Here is a 16084-nt window from a genome sequence, read left to right on the forward strand (position 1 = left end):
TGTCGGGGGAATGTATAATGTTAACATTCATTTCATAAAATCGGTAATTTCACTAGCCGTATTTACTCTCCAGGATCTGTGGAAATAAGCCTGGCTTATTTGGTAAACCCACTTTTTGGATCAGGCCACACAAAAATAATTAGAATGTACCGAGCAAAAGCCCTTAGAGCCCTTTTTAAAAGAATAGGGAACAGAATGAAATGTTACATTAGAGGATGGCATGTGAATGCAGGTGTTTAATAAATAAAATCTGAAATATTTAGAATATTAATCAAATGTGACATTGTAAAAAGTGAGAATCAGTTGAGTTTAGGAACAGAAAGACAGAAAACCGATATACTAAGAAACATTCTTTAATTTTTTTCCCTTTCCAAGGAAATATTTTAAGTATTTTTAAACTTTATCTTATACAAAAATGTATACGTCTTCTTAACGTTTACACCTTTTGCATTAGAACATACTTTGACATTGTTGCAGGTTGACACAGTTACAAAACATTAAACACAAGAAAAGGTAAAGAAAATTCTGTACAAAAAGAAAACAAGCACCTCTCATGAAGATCAAAATGCCACCAATAATAAACATCACATTATCATTGATAAGCTTATACATGTTTGATAAAACTGGGGAAGTTGACAGAACGTACTTATACATTAGTTTAAAATGAAAAAAAAAAAAAATTGACTGCATTAAAATACTAAATAACCCAGACGTTGTAAACTACAGGACCTGTCCGGCGGTATTTTATCTCAAGTTTTATGAAACAGATTCACAGAGATACAAAGACAGAAGAAAATGTACATCTCCCTCACATGCACAAACTCGCACGCAACACACTCACAAAATATAAGACTGATTGGAGGTGACGGTGTCTTTAAAAATGAATGATCTCAGTGACAACAGATACCAGTCTGAACACAATATGAATGAACATTTCTGGAGTTTAGATTTTAAGATTTTAGTGATGTGTGTGTGTGTGTTTACACAGAAGAGTTGCCTGCTCCTCTGATAGAAGATCAAAATATGGCAGCTGTCGTTATGGCTTGTGTTCTCTCTTTCAATAGTCCAGTCAAGTAGCCTGGCTGGCAGCTTTGGACACGGTATCCACAGCTGTTGAGTGAACGAATGAATTCTGGGCGTGCGCTGCTCCCAGTGATATACAACCTTACAGGAGAGTGCCCCAAGTGCTTAGGAAGAGACTGAGCAGGAGCTCTTGCTGTGGGACAGTGGCCTCTCCACTCCTCACCTCTCGCTACCAAACTTCTGGGACCTCGAACAGTGAAGTGGTGGATTCAGCACCTGCATGAGAGAAACAGACGAGCAGTGACGAAAACAAGAACTTCACCTCAGTACCTGCATTTGCAAGTTATACTGAAATCTTAACAATTCACACATTTAATCCCTGCAAATCACTAGAGACATTTATGGCTTTTTCATTTCTCAATCCCTTTGGCAAAGTTAATGCTTATTAGAGATGTGAATCACCAGAGGCCCCACAATATGATTTTATCCCAATTCTTGAGTCATGTTATTATTGTGATTTTAAGCATTTAACGATATGGTGAGAATTGCAATACAATATCTTGCAATTTAACTGTTTAACTGCATTTTGTGTCTACAAATTAAATTCAATCAAGAATCGTTTTGTCAAATGAGACAATGTATGTAAAGAAGAGACTTGTGGGAACCCAGAGAGCCTATTTTCATTGAGATAGCATGGCGTCAGAGGTCACATGACCACTGTAAAAAAAACAACCCTAAAAACAAAACACCATGTAAAATAGCCTAACTTAGCAGAGTTATTTCGACAACTTCCCGGCACGATATCCTTACACACGTGCCTTTAGATTCATTAGATCTTCTAGTTTCATATTACATAGTAACTAGTATATTCCTAAAAAAGTGAGCATGTTACGGCCTTCGGAACGGCAAAAATGGCGGGCAGTCATAAACGCTTAATATTGATACTTGGCAGCCATCAAAAGGTATAATACTGCCACACAAAATAGTGGATACTATGCTGCATCTATCCCCCCACCTCTAATGCTTATGGAACACATTTTTTAAGGATGTGAGTCAACCTCAGCTCCTATAAACTGTGGCCAAAAAAGTTTCCACCATTACATAATAAAGTCAAGCATTCTATTATATCAGACTTACAATCTAGAGCCCTGGCTTCAAACTGTAGCTTTAACCATCTTCCACTAGATTGAGCCATTTATCTCGTTTGTCCTATGAGGGAACTTCAGCAAAAATAAGTAGAAACAATTAAAGAAGCATGCCGTATAATAAGTACTGCAGTGTTTGATGCAATGCATCAAAGCCAATGTTGTTGCTATTCACAGACATATCCCAGATCCTCCAAGCATTTAGTATACAGAAAATAATTACATTTGTGTTTTCATAGGAAGGGGGGCACTATTCTCCCCTAAAGGTGGGTTAAGAAATCCCTCCTAGAATTAAGTATACAGAAAATGAATTTAAAGTCAAAACATTCTGGCAAGTCATGTTACATAAGCTCTCAGCAGTTCCTGTTTACAGATAATCATGAGGCAATTCCTGATACGGAGGACAACATCTAAATGTGATCATCATGAGGTGAGATCAGAAGTTAAAGGAGCATCTTGAACTCTGTCAAACAGCTTAAACATGTTTGTGAGAGCTTAGAAACGCACCGTCAGGCTTCTTTTTCTTGTTCTTTTGACCTTTCCTCCCGTGAACTGTTGTGGATTGTTGCCAGGTGACCGTCCCCTCGGCATCATTGCCTTCAGGACTCTTCTCCTCCTCCTCAGGGACTGGACTTGACCCAGCTGAATCTGATGCATCTCTGTGGGACACAGCAACCAGTAAGAGACTTTAATCGCAGCAAACAGAAAAACAGTGACCTTAGTGTGAACGATGATCTCCATTTAACTTACGCTGTCTTTAGCCATCCTTCAGAGGTCTTGCTCTCGATAGCTTCTGCATTTGCCTGGCCACTTTTGTCTAGGTAACACATCAACCAGTGCATTAGAGCCTTAATCAGACCTCCTTAGACAGCAAATATACAACAATTATTAGAAGGGATACACTCAATGTTCTATCACAAGGCTGCTGCAAGAATAACACAGGACCAATGGCTAATTAACAAACACATTAAAATGGAAAATCTTGACTCCAAAAGAGATTTGTTGCAATTGCAAGTGCTAAAGTGACTACAGCTACAAATGAATCCACCAAATGTAATGCATGAATTGAAATATTGTAGCACATATCCTTTTCATTTTCTAAGCGAAAATATACATGCATAGTTTAAATGACTTATACTGAGATTAAATGCAGAACTCTCCAGAGGAATTATATGAGGACTATGTTGACAATCAGTAAGCATTTGAGCTGTCCATTCAGCAGCAGGTGGCCAATAATAAATTGTATCATATAAATAAATCTGATGTTAACAAATTGCCCAGCCTTCCTGGATTTTGTTAATCTCAGTGGTTGATGATTTATTCACAGTGCCACCTCCCCTCTCCCTCGGGGCACACTGAATCTCTGCCAAGTATTTTTCTTGGGAAAACCCACTGCACATTACCAGACTGAAGCAGGAAAGTACTTTTGCATGCACACATTCACACACCATCAGTTTTCATCTTCTTGCTGCCGGTGCTATCCGGGTATGAGTAGTGACTCCAGCCGTCTGTAATTGGAGCGTCTCCGGTCCCCTGCTCTCCCTGAACGGGACTGATGCTGCGTTTCCTCAAACCCCTACAACAAAAATAGGCCAAACACGCTTTAATATAAACAGAAACCGTAGATCTACAGAACCTCCCAAGGCACGGGTAAATCCTCTGAATCTTGAACATGCAGTGTGCATCAGCCCAGTTTACCTGGGATATCCAAAGCCAGCAGTGGCAGAGGTGTAGTGAGGTTTCATCCAGCCGTCCTCTCCCCAACTTTTGGGCGTCTGGCCGAGCTTCTCCTTGTCCTGCTGCTTCCCCTGGATGTACTCTGCGTACGTCTGGATCCTGTAACTCTCTGCATAGCGGCTGGTGTTCATAGCTGTGTGATGAGACAGATGTTAAAAGATTGCAGCAACATTCTCTGTCCAGTTTGTCGTGCGTGCATTCAGTGTGTGAAACTTACCGATCTGTACCTGGTCTGCCTGGCTTAGAGACACAAATGCTGACGTGTCGTCTATCCAGGACACCTGGATGTTTCCTGAGTGGATAACAGAAGTAAAAACTTAGTGACAAATGGGTCATACGTGTGTGCAAGCAATATTTTCAGGCAAAATCATATCTTACCAAAGGCACTAAAGAGCTGGTAGAGGTCACTCGTCTTCCATTCTTTGGGGAAGGTGACATACAGGACATGGTCTCTTTTAGGTTGCACTGTAGGACAGAGGGTGAGGATAGTTTTCATTTAATAAAGCTGAATTGGAAGAAAATGAAATGCTGAGGCTAACAAGTGGCTCGCTGAGAAATTAAAGCACCTCATGGGCTAAATGGTACTATTGCCCCAGACTATGTTGTGTGCACAACACCACACAAAAGAGGGACCTACTAGTGTTAAAAAAAAAAAAACAAACTCCACATTTTAAAGTTTCGCCACACTTTAATGTAACATGTAGTCAATGCATCAATCCTGACATAAAGCTGTGCTACATAATCTTACTCACAATCTGGTCCTGTGATGTTGAGGTAGGGAATGTCTATTATCCTCATCAGGAAAAGCCTTGAGAATAAAACAAATCGATTATATGAATTCTAAAGACTGTTCAAAGTTAATAAACAGCAAATAGAGTAATTTCAAGTTTCTCTTACTTGTTGAAGAAAGGTTCAACTAGTTTGGAGCGAGGAGAGATGAACGCTTTGGGTGGAGTCAAGAAAGAGCCTGTAAAGAAGGCCAAGTTTAATATGCATTTACACTAATACTTATAATTAAACTGGAGCAGTGTGAATGAGTGCGTACCCAGGTAGTTGGCCATTGAGATGAAACAGAGGCCAGTGATGTAGGCGTCGTACCCGGCCTCGTGCAGCTGTTCCTGGGCTGTGTCATAACTGTGAAACCCCTCTGCCGTTTCTGACAGAAACAATACAAAGAAGAAATGAAGTTGTTGGCAGGATTTTGTAGTTTAAGATTGATTCAGACAAATGTTCATGTATTTACTTACCAACTTGTGGTGTCTTGAAGGGGTTCTCCTTCAGCTGTTTCTCCAACTCTGCCAGAGACGTGTTAGTGATGAGCTCCTGAAACACAAGAGTTAAACTTGTCACACATCTGTTTATAGCCTTTTTAAATTTTGAGACAAAATCCTGAAAATCTCAGTTACTTTTGATCTAGTCATTTGTTCCTAGTTGCCCACTGTGGCCAGGCAAAGATTATGCCCCTGCTTACTGCTGCATTTTAGCCATAATGATGCCAAATTGGTGCCCTTTGTTTTCTACAGCACTGAAGGAGAGATCATTTACCTTAAAAGGCTGAGTAGAAGCCATCAACTTGGTGTCCAGAAGCCTGAAGTGGATAGAAAACCAATAATATGTTGAAAAACAAAGTAAAACCATCTGTGGTAAAGACAAGTAAACCAATTTAAAGAAGTGGAGGAATATTACCTTGGGAAGACACACATTGTGACCTCCTTAAAATCTGGCAGATCCTGAAGAAAAAAGCATTGGCACAAATAATTCATAAATCACATTACTTGGCAAAAGCCTGCTATTTCATGAAGCCAGAAAAGCTTCATATTTAAAGCATCCATCTGAAATTCTTACCTCTGGCAGAGGGCAGTAGAACTGGTGAATGGTGTGCATTACATCCAACAGCATGTTGTGGCCAACCACAAGTTTACCCTGTTTGTCAAATTAAATGGGTTAAGGCGACAGGTCAGATTTTCCAAAACAGAAATATTTCAAAACAAGAAAAACTTAAATTGGCAACGCAAAAATGTCATGTTAGTCTAAAAATATTTAGTTATATTGCAATGAAACAAGAACAATTGCTTATTAATTATATAAAAATACAATTCTTAGGATTATGCTGAAATTAAACTTTTAAAAATGGACTCACAGATTTGGAGATGGCGTGGATGACCCTGGAAAAGCCCACAGCATCATTTAGCTCCTCCTGTTAGGGGCAAAAATATTAGATAGCATCAAAAACTAGTACATCCTAATGTTTCCTACATTCTATTCATTCCTAAAAATTAAGGACAAGAATGTGACTTTACTCTTGGACCCTAAACTCACCTGCTCTCTCTCCTGTTTCTGCTGTTCCCTCCTCTTCCTCTCCTCGTCATCTACTTTGCTGACCTGGATGTATCGCTCCTTCTGCAAACATACAGAATTTCACATTAAATATTTTACATATTTAACACACACAAAAAAGGCAAAATTGGTTGAAATAAAACAGATTTTTACCTTTTCTGTTTCGACAGTTTCCACATGAAGCCCCTTAGGAAACCTGTAAAAACAAGACGCATCTTGATTTTCTCATATCCAACACAAAACCAACAACAAATGCAAAAAGTGTTAAAATGGCACTCACTTCCAGTTCAGTGTCTGGTAGATCAGCTTTCTCTGAAACCTGGTGAAGAAATATAAATACAAGTACAGATAGTTAGAAAATGACACAAACACAGAATTTGGCACATTTTGTAATATTTTTTGTGAGAAGCGCTAGATTACCCAGTACACGGATCCAAGTCCAAGGTTTTCTCTGAGTTTGTGAAGAGGGCCTCAACCTTCCCGCTGCAGAGAAAATGGTAGAAATGATCAAAAAAACAGAAGGAGCAGACACAAACATGATTGTGTAAATGTTGTCCCAGGATCCCTCAGGGAAACTAAATTTATTCCGAAGCCAACTGAGAGGTACGGTCCCTCCCATGTGACTCCTCGTGAGTCCTGGGCCAATAATTGGGTCTCCTTCCATGCCCAATATAGCGCCATGGAAAGGTAACCAGAGGGTAAGCCACTTAAGCTGACAGATATTACAGAGGGAGAACTAAGCCGCTACCAGCATACAAAACTTGTGTCTGAATCCTCATTCACAACCCTGTCAGGACCCACAGCTCTCCATACAATCATTAGCTGAAACAAGGGACTCATTACAGCCTTTAATGTATACTTACATCACCCTGTTGATGAAGTCTTTATGTTCCTCAGGTACGTGTGCAGGGCCTTTGGAGGATGGGGAGATGAAGGATGGTGTCCCTACACCGTTAGCATGTTGATTTCTCCTCTCCTCAGTCTGCTCCCTCAGCTGGACTTCCTCGTCTTGGTTTAGGTATGGGATTCCTTTGGACACCAGAAAAATGACAATTTTACACCTGTCTAGTGACCCCAAGATCTATGGCGGCTCTACACATTTACTGTCCTAGATGGCTGCAAAGACTACTGCAAGATGAGAAAGCTGTTAAGCTTTGCTTGAAAAAAGGCTTCCATACATCCTTTAAAATCAATTTTACCAGCATTAGGGAACTAAAAAAATGGGAAAGACAAGTTAGTAACAATTACAAATCTTACAGGCTCAACTCAACCTGCATAGCCTTTATGTGGAGTTAATTTTTTTTTTGAAAGGGTGAATGTGAAGTAACAGCATAGCCCGACCTACACCACAATGTTGGAAATAAAGACATGCTGCTGGACTGAAAAGTCACATAGGTTTCTTCAAAGATGAACCTAATAATCAGACTGAATTGCCGTTTTGTGGGCAGCTATTCAGAGTTCTGGACCCAGGCTAACAAAAGGACCACTATCACAGGTCTGAGTGAAGAGCAAGTGGCCTGGAGCCAGCTGTTCCAGTATGACAGCTTTCCTAACCCAACACTGAGGCTGAGTGAAGTACAAAAGTTTTAGATACTGATGCAAATAACCTGTCTGTACTGAATTCAGTAGGAATATACACTTTTCCCCCACAAACCCCCTGTTTATTTAAAATTATGTATAAACACTTCAAATCTTTAATGCATCTTAAAAACATTTAAATACTGAATTTACTGTAGTATGAAATTAACTAAAAGGATACAATGAAGTGACCAGTCATTCACTATCAATTTTCAATAGGTTGTGGTGCTATGAACTTGAATGGAGGCAGCTGGCAGTCAAATACTGAGATCTGGCAAAAAATGAATTTCACTGTCACTCTGTGGTAAACTCACCATGGCAAAACACCTTATTAAAGTCAAATCCTTGACTGGCCAGGAAGTCAATACTGGAACTCTGAAATGACAAAGATGATCCTCCATTTTTACAACTTTGCAAACAAAAACCTCAAAAGATATATTTTACAGCTGTAAGGCATTTTCAGGAACAATCATTTTTTAACAAGTTACTATAAAGTTTACACTAAAGCAACCCCGAAGCACAACGATGACTTACTTGACAGATGAACTTTAAGTCAGGGGACGTCCTGTTGAACGGTTTCGGGAATATGTAAAAATTAAAAGGCTTCGTGATATACCTGCAGAGATTGATTACAGGGCACAGAACAATGAGGATTAGTGAAATCTTTCCAGATGCTGGGAATGCATCAAAATAACCTGCATGCAAGTTACACAAAAATTACTTTTGCACAATACATAAGAGCATTGCAAATACATGAAAGGTTTTTAACATTAAAACCAGCTGAATTAACCAGTTAAAAAAGGACTACAGGGCAAACATTTGCTGCTGGGCACCTTTTAACCCAATTTTTCTATGCTGGAATCCTATCTAGCTCTGGTTATGGAGAAATCTGATTAAACATTTTATTTATCAATATGCATCATAAGAGGCTATCCAAGTCAAAGGCCAGTTTAACATCTATAATCCATTTGATTTGGTCCAAATAAGTCACTACGTTTGTATATTTGGTTACTTTTCACAAGAGAAATCCAGGCAAAAATCATTACACTTAAATTAGTTCTGGGGCCAAACAGCAGTTAACAGCCTTTGGTATAAGGAGTACCATTATTTGTCAGTGTGAAAATAACATTTGCAGAGTCCTAACACTCTCCCAAAAAGGATTCAGAAAACAGATTGGCTTTTTCTTTGTCCCTGACAATGAACCAATTTGGTTGAAAAGTGTTTTATTTATCTATATAGAATATAAAAAGGTGCCTATTTTTGAGCAGGTGTTGGGAGTTCTCTGGGAGATTTGTTATCTCCAAATATCAATTTCAGATGTAAAATTCGGTATTTGTGAACATGATTGGACTCACTTTGACTTGGTCTGGTCGTATTTGAATGTACATAATCCAAACTGGAACAACAGAAAGTCCATGGAGTGCTGGTGGGCGAGAGGAAGAAGGGTTTTTTAAAAAAATGGCTGTGGAGGCAGGATGCAATGGAGGTGTGCAGCAGCTCATCTATGCTAACCTTTTTCAGCTTGGTGTATCGCTCCTCTGGTGTGTCCAGCCCGTTGGTGAGTGCACTGACATTAGGACCATCGCTTATCCCTAAAAACACATGTCATGATTCATTTAACAGTTAACCGTTAACCCTCTGGAGTCACCAAAATCGCCAAAGCATGACTTCTTCATCACATCCAGACTAGAAAACAAAGCAGCCTGCAGCCCTACTGTAAATTTACCTCTAAAGTTCTGGCTGTAAACTCCATGAGGCCAGTTTCAGTTTGATGATGATATACCAAGTCAAACTGGAGACAAGGTCAAATATATTTTGTACAAAATTATAGAACTGGATGTAACCCTCTTATACATGTTATATCTGCAACCTTTGTTCACATTTGCAACATTTCAAATTCTTTGAGCATGGTAGTGTTTTGAAAGTAAAAAGATTCAAAATCACATTTTATGTTGGACTAAAGGACTAAAAAAAAAAAGACACAAAATGACAAAAAAAATAAACAAAATGACAATAAAAAATACACAAAATTACCCAAATTGTTATGCTAAACACACAAGACACAAATAAAATAGAGTGACACTAGAATAAAAACCAGAGTTGGATGACAGGATCACACACAATCACATTTATGTTGGTTTTTCTTTGTTTCCTTTTGGTTCAAAATGGTGATCCAGTATTAAGAATAAAACATAAATTATTATTAGGTCATATAGGTGAGGTTGTACTGAAAAAAAAATACCAACATGGCATTTAAACATTTTTAAAGTGGTTTATACAGACAGGATGAAAATGATTCAGAAATGGACAAAATAGCCCAAGACTCCATAGAGTTAACAACCAGTTCATTTCATGCTAAAAGTCTTACACGGTTACCTGAAAATTCTCCATCGATGGCGAGGAAGTCAGCCTCCTCTATTGCGCTGTACACCGTGTTTAAACTGTCTTTAAAATCTGTTAAAAAATAAAAAAAGAGGGAAAGTGCATGAACATCTGCAGCGTGATGAGGAAAGTGTGCTAGCCAGCAGAGGAGCACACAACCCGCAGCCCTGCAGCTACTTAGCTCGCTAGCTAGCAGCACAAATACCGAGGTATGGGAGAGTCTTGTGTGTTTTTAATAGATATATCAGGTCTCCATTCTTTTGTGCGTTATCACGATGCACATAGCAAGACAAAAATCAAGTGAGAAAAACGTGTCTGGCTACTTACTCTGGCGTGTCACCTCCATCCTGCACAATGACTGAACCCGGCTGACAGCTAACGCTAGCTAGCATACGTCAACTGGCTTTTAACCGTTTTACAAACACTTCCGGGGCCACAAAACACATTCATGTTTTAGCCTTTTATCGACAAAGAGTGGACTTAATATTTAAAATAACATCCCTTATATTCATATAATATTTGTTTTTATTATATTATGTGTTGGTTGCGAAATTATAAAGGCATGAGGGAGGAAATAAAACTGATTTAGAGGTGAGTTTTCCACCCCTAAATGTCAAAGGTATGTGATGTGACATATATGTTATAATGGGCGTTTGTGGTATTTCTGTTTATGATATTTCTTATTTAAAATAAATAATAAAACTCATTTTCTGCTTACAGAAACACAAATTTGCCTTTTTCTTTGCATCTCCACAACATATATCAAATTTGTGACATTAATAGTGCTGTTTAACAATAAATTATTTGTCAGATTTGTTTTTAAGTAACAAAATAAGAATAAATTAATAATAAATAAAAACCAATAACTATTTGCCTTTTTGTTTGCATCTCCATAACATATATCAAAATTGTGACTTTAATTAGTTCAGGAAGTATGGTCAGAACAAGTTAAATGCAATACAGGACACACTTGTTAAATGGGTTTAAACTTTTTTGAAATTAGCTACATTTCCACATTTCTTGTTTCCAGTCATACCCATATTTTGAAGAAGTCACTTCTTGTCAAAGTCACATGACCACCACACCAGGGTGTTGAGTATACTTCTCTTAGGGATTTAATGAGTTAAGGTGAAGCATAAAGCTGAATATTGGAGATTCTAGAAGATTTAAAGTGTCCATATATTCTTATAGGTTAACTAGGCTCTCAGAAAAATGCACCTATAATTAGAGCATGAAACAACAGAAAAAATATTTTCATGTTTTAGGGCAGGTTCATTTCAGTTAAGGTCATAAAGGTCACAGTTATAACTTATTTATTTATAATAATAGTAATAGATTGAATTTCTGCAACATTTATGTCCCCATGAATAACTCCCTCATAAGTTCTTCAAAATGTGTCAAATATTTATACCAAATTTGTTAAATATGTACGTGTGATCGATTAATTGACTGAAGTAAAGTATTTATTATTATTATTATTAATTTTATAATAATAATTATAATTACTATTATTATTTATTAACATTTTTATAATTTGTCTCCCAGAAATAATGTTTAATCTAGGGTAATCTACAGGGAAAAATGCTTAATTTAAAAGACCAAACACATCCCTATACTTTCAATGTGCACAAAATATCAAGTAATCAATTTATAGTCTCTACTTTCATATTTTTCAGGATTTGAGAAAGCTGGCACCATCAAACGTGAGACAAAGGAAAGGCAACAAGGTACAGTCATTGGACAAAATCAATCCACAATCTATCACAATGTAATGTACCTTGAGAGAATCCACAAAAACTGCCGTTCCTGTGACCTCTTCTATGGTGAATCATGGTGGAATCATCTGTTACTTTAGCTTTGAGTTCCTGACATGATTTACAGTGGCGTCCCTGAGCTGTCGATACAGCTGCCACTGAGTTTCTAAGAGGCAGAGAGAGAGCAGCTCCTGTGATTATTATCCAGTTTGTAGTTAAAGATGAACATAAAAAAAGTATTTTTCATAAGAAAATGTCCTCGCGGTGAAAGCAGGGGTGACATATTCCCTCCATTGAAATGCAAAGATGACATTTCAGAAAGTACGGACAGGAGGAGCCTCCCTCTTCTTTAATGAAGGCAAGCAGGAAAGGGCTTCAGCTTTTATGTCTAATGTTTTCTCCAGGAGTGTAATTTTGTAGAATTATGTATTTTTAGTCAGTATTTTACAAATGTGCAATACAAAGTCTTCTCTAGCAGTCAGATATTTAAACACACACCAGCAATCCACATTATCTAACTGCATGTCAAATATAGTTATCTATGCATGAAATGAGCTGCATCCTATAAGCATTGTTTGTTTTATTACCTTGTGGACTTGAATGTAGACAGGCTTTACTCCCACTCCCACTCCCACTTATTATTATTATTATATTCTTTTAGGATGATAGCAAGCAGAGGCGAATATAATTAGAAAATCTGCATCTTTGATCAAAATCGTCCTATAAAAGCATCACTTCAGAACAAACAATAGCAAAACAAACAACAGAATGACAAAGATATGAGTGACACAGGAAAAAATAAATTACAACAGAGCACATCATGCTGACAAATGCTTACATAAGAGCTAAATGACAAGGCAAATTAAACAGATTTAATTAAATATGGTTGGTGAGTGGACGCGAGAGTGGGAGGGACAATGTGTGTGTGTTGAACTTTAACTGAGGGCACTTGAATCACAATTGATCCATGGGATGCCTTTATTTTTGAGTGACCTTTAAGGTGTCATTTCAGATTTACTGCCGTTATGGTTTTAACAACCCACACACTCTGCGGCAGAATCTGTGATGTGTTGCTGAAAAAAACGCAAAAACCTCTTTTCAGTCAACTTTTTCCACTTGGTGTTTTTAGGGTTCGTTACACGTGTGAAAAGAAATGTCATCTCAAACAGCCGAGCTAAACCTTAATGAGTTTCTCATTTTTGCAACCAAAAAAACAAATGCATCCCCTTTAAAAGGTTTTTCTTTTCTTTTCACCATCAGACATCTTTGTGCTGCTCTGGAGAGTGAGTCAGAGATGAGACATTCACTCTCCATCAATCTCAGGAAATCGATTTCTCTAAATTACTTTTGCTCTTTGTCGAGGAGTAAAATTTGTTACACTGAGAAAACTTTGAATCCTTTAAAAAACACTTTAGCTGCATTTTATGCATTTAAAGGGCAGGTTCACATTTTTAAAATTCAGTCTTAAAACAATACTGACAGTAACATATGTGCATGGAGATTGTTTTTGAAAGTGGTGGAAATTAACAAATTGCTATGTATAAGTAAAATGTTAAGATACTTGTACTTAAAGCAACTACAAGCAGCTTTTATTAAGTGTTGATTTTGGCGCCCAATGTTGAAAAAACTGCCTTATGTCTTCAAGATCCTGATCTCACTTGTGCATGCATTTGTTTTTAGAATTTTGAGATTATCCTTACTTTAATGTTCTTTTATTATGCTTATTTTATCACAATTGTATTGTATTCTATTTTTTTTACTTTTTTCTGCTTTGAAGCACTTTGTTACTTTTGACAAATAAATTCTATTATGATTACATTAATATTATTCTCCTGCAAAAACTGTATGTGGACGCATCATTTTTTACATGAAACAAGGATTGTGCACTTACACTTGTTACGCTCGTATAGACAGCAGGGTTGCTTACAGCAGTGTTTCCCAACCGATGTTCCGCGGCGCACAAGTGTGCCATGAGAAATCATCAGGTGTGCCGTGGAAGATTATCCAATTTCACCTGATTGGTACTCTAAGTGAGTGGCGTGAAGTGAGAGGCAGAACAATTAAATGCTCTTCCAACAGAGAGCAGTGTATCAGTGCGATATGTCCAGCAGATGGAATAGTGTTGCCAACTTAGCGATTTTGTCGATATATTTAGCAACTTTTCAGACCCCTCCAGTGACTATTTTCAAAAAAGCGACTTGCGACAAATCTAACGACTTTTTCTGGTGTTATTGGAGTCTTTTGGACAGTCCTTCCAGTGTGTGCTGCCATGGGCCCGTCCCAAAGCACTCACAAGCGGCCTAGTCCTCCCGCAGCAGTCTCTCCCAGCTGCAGTCAGAGCAGAGATGTTAAGTCCGGTCTACAAATTAATCTTGCATGTGCAAAGTCGCCACTGGCTGGCTTACGGTCTGTTTTGAATCTTTCTTGCCAGTTCCTAGGCCAGATAAAGAAAGAAGAAGAAGATTACTTTATTAATCCCACAATGGGGAAATTCAACCTCTGCATTTAACCCATCCTTTTTTTATACACAAGTGAACACACCATGCAAGGAGCAGTGGGCAGCACATTACTGCGCCCGGGGAGCTGTGCAGGGGGGTTAGGTGCCTTGCTCAAGGGCACTTTCAGTCCTAGACCTGTCAGTACCGGGATTCGAATTGTGGAATTGTGACAGATGACACATGTAGTTCTAAACATATTTAGGGTGTTTTTTACTGTCTTTTTGACATTTTTGTTTGGTGGTATGCCGTGTGATTTTTCTAATGTAAAATATGTGCCGTGGCACAAAAGAGGTTGGGAAACACTGGCTTACAGCAACCAACAATTATTTGATCAATTATGATCATGTCTTTTTATGGACATTTACAGCAGAGCAAGGAAAGGAAACGAGAGAGAAATTTTGAATGACATATGAGCATAAAATTCTATCACACACACACACACACACACACACACACACACACACATATTTAAGAATTAAGTTCATCATTGTATAAGTAGCACTTATTGCGTACATATGTTAGGTGATAGGATGTGTGTCTTTCAGTTTTCTAACATTCAATTACCTACCCCACAGCCGGATTAATCCACTCTGGCCTCAGGGCATAGTTAAACTGTGTGCAGTGTGTAGTCACTCACCTGTCACAAGTGTCAGTAGAGTTCAGTGCACTCACCAGGCGACACATGGCCGTGTCATTATATCTTGCCTGGAGTCCCATATCCAACCTGTCCTGCTGTGCTGGCGATATTAATAGATACATTTTAAGGAATGTGAATCATGTTGGTATTCTGATAGTAGAACTGCATTGCCATTTCTTCCCTCTTTATTATCTAGTCTGGCACTTTGTTCATGTTTACCATAATGAAATCAGTAGTGAGTGACATATCTATTCTATACCTTCTCCACCAACGACACTTTCAGTTTAGACTTAAGTTTTGGTAGCGCTTTCTATGAGCAGTTATTCTGAAACAAATATGCCAATTTAAGCTTTGTTATTTCTGTCAGTTACGACAGGCTGTGTAGCTGAATCAATCTCATCCGTGCTTTGGAGAAAACATCAAATATCAAACATCAAATAACACCGCTATTTCATTTTACCTGCGCACAGTTTTAAAATACAGTACTTCAGGCAGATTTTCACTACAGACATCTCATCGCCCACTATTATCAAGCCCGTATCCCCCTGCTGCCAGGTTTGATTTGCTGCAACACAATCAAGTAGTGCCAAAATCACAGCTTTTCTACTAGACAAGAGATGCTTTTGAATTTAACTGACACACTGTAACTTTTATACAAAGCCTGTCACAGTTACTACATTGTACAATTTGGCTTAAAGCTGCACACCTTCTTGAACATTACATTATTTACAAACACCTTTGTAGAAATTGTTTTGCTGTCAGTATATATTTTATTATTTGTCATTGTTGCATTCTTATTTACATTCAGATATTTACTTACAATCTCTGCCAAGTTATAAAAATATATATTATTTTTCTTCATACTATAGATGTTATATACTATGTTATATACTTATCTTATACATTACTTTATGTCTTAGATTCTCATTTTATTTTTTACTATTTTCACACTTACTATCTAACTCACTAGGGGACATAGGGGATTAAAATATT

At 37.9% G+C, this 16084-nt stretch overlaps 1 protein-coding gene across 1 annotated transcript; it reads right to left on the reverse strand.

The window, feature by feature from the left end:
- Window positions 1–337: 337 nt before the first annotated feature.
- parn (poly(A)-specific ribonuclease (deadenylation nuclease)) lies at window positions 338–10607 on the reverse strand. The gene is made up of 26 exons (XM_059333626.1): window positions 10530–10607; window positions 10197–10274; window positions 9333–9412; window positions 9176–9243; window positions 8355–8436; window positions 8135–8195; window positions 7106–7271; window positions 6663–6725; window positions 6523–6561; window positions 6396–6438; window positions 6225–6305; window positions 6046–6102; window positions 5751–5828; window positions 5592–5635; window positions 5451–5493; window positions 5153–5228; window positions 4951–5061; window positions 4803–4872; window positions 4658–4713; window positions 4284–4370; window positions 4123–4197; window positions 3867–4038; window positions 3617–3744; window positions 2919–2985; window positions 2676–2827; window positions 338–1299 (listed from the first exon to the last, which is right to left on the reverse strand). Exons 1-26 carry the CDS (start codon window positions 10546–10548, stop codon window positions 1253–1255), a joined length of 2043 nt encoding a protein of 680 aa, XP_059189609.1. The 5' UTR covers window positions 10549–10607; the 3' UTR covers window positions 338–1252.
- Between the last annotated feature and the right edge of the window lie 5477 nt (window positions 10608–16084).

The sequence above is a fragment of the Centropristis striata genome, chromosome 1 (assembly GCF_030273125.1).
Source record: "Centropristis striata isolate RG_2023a ecotype Rhode Island chromosome 1, C.striata_1.0, whole genome shotgun sequence".
In the NCBI taxonomy this organism is placed as follows: domain Eukaryota; kingdom Metazoa; phylum Chordata; class Actinopteri; order Perciformes; family Serranidae; genus Centropristis; species Centropristis striata.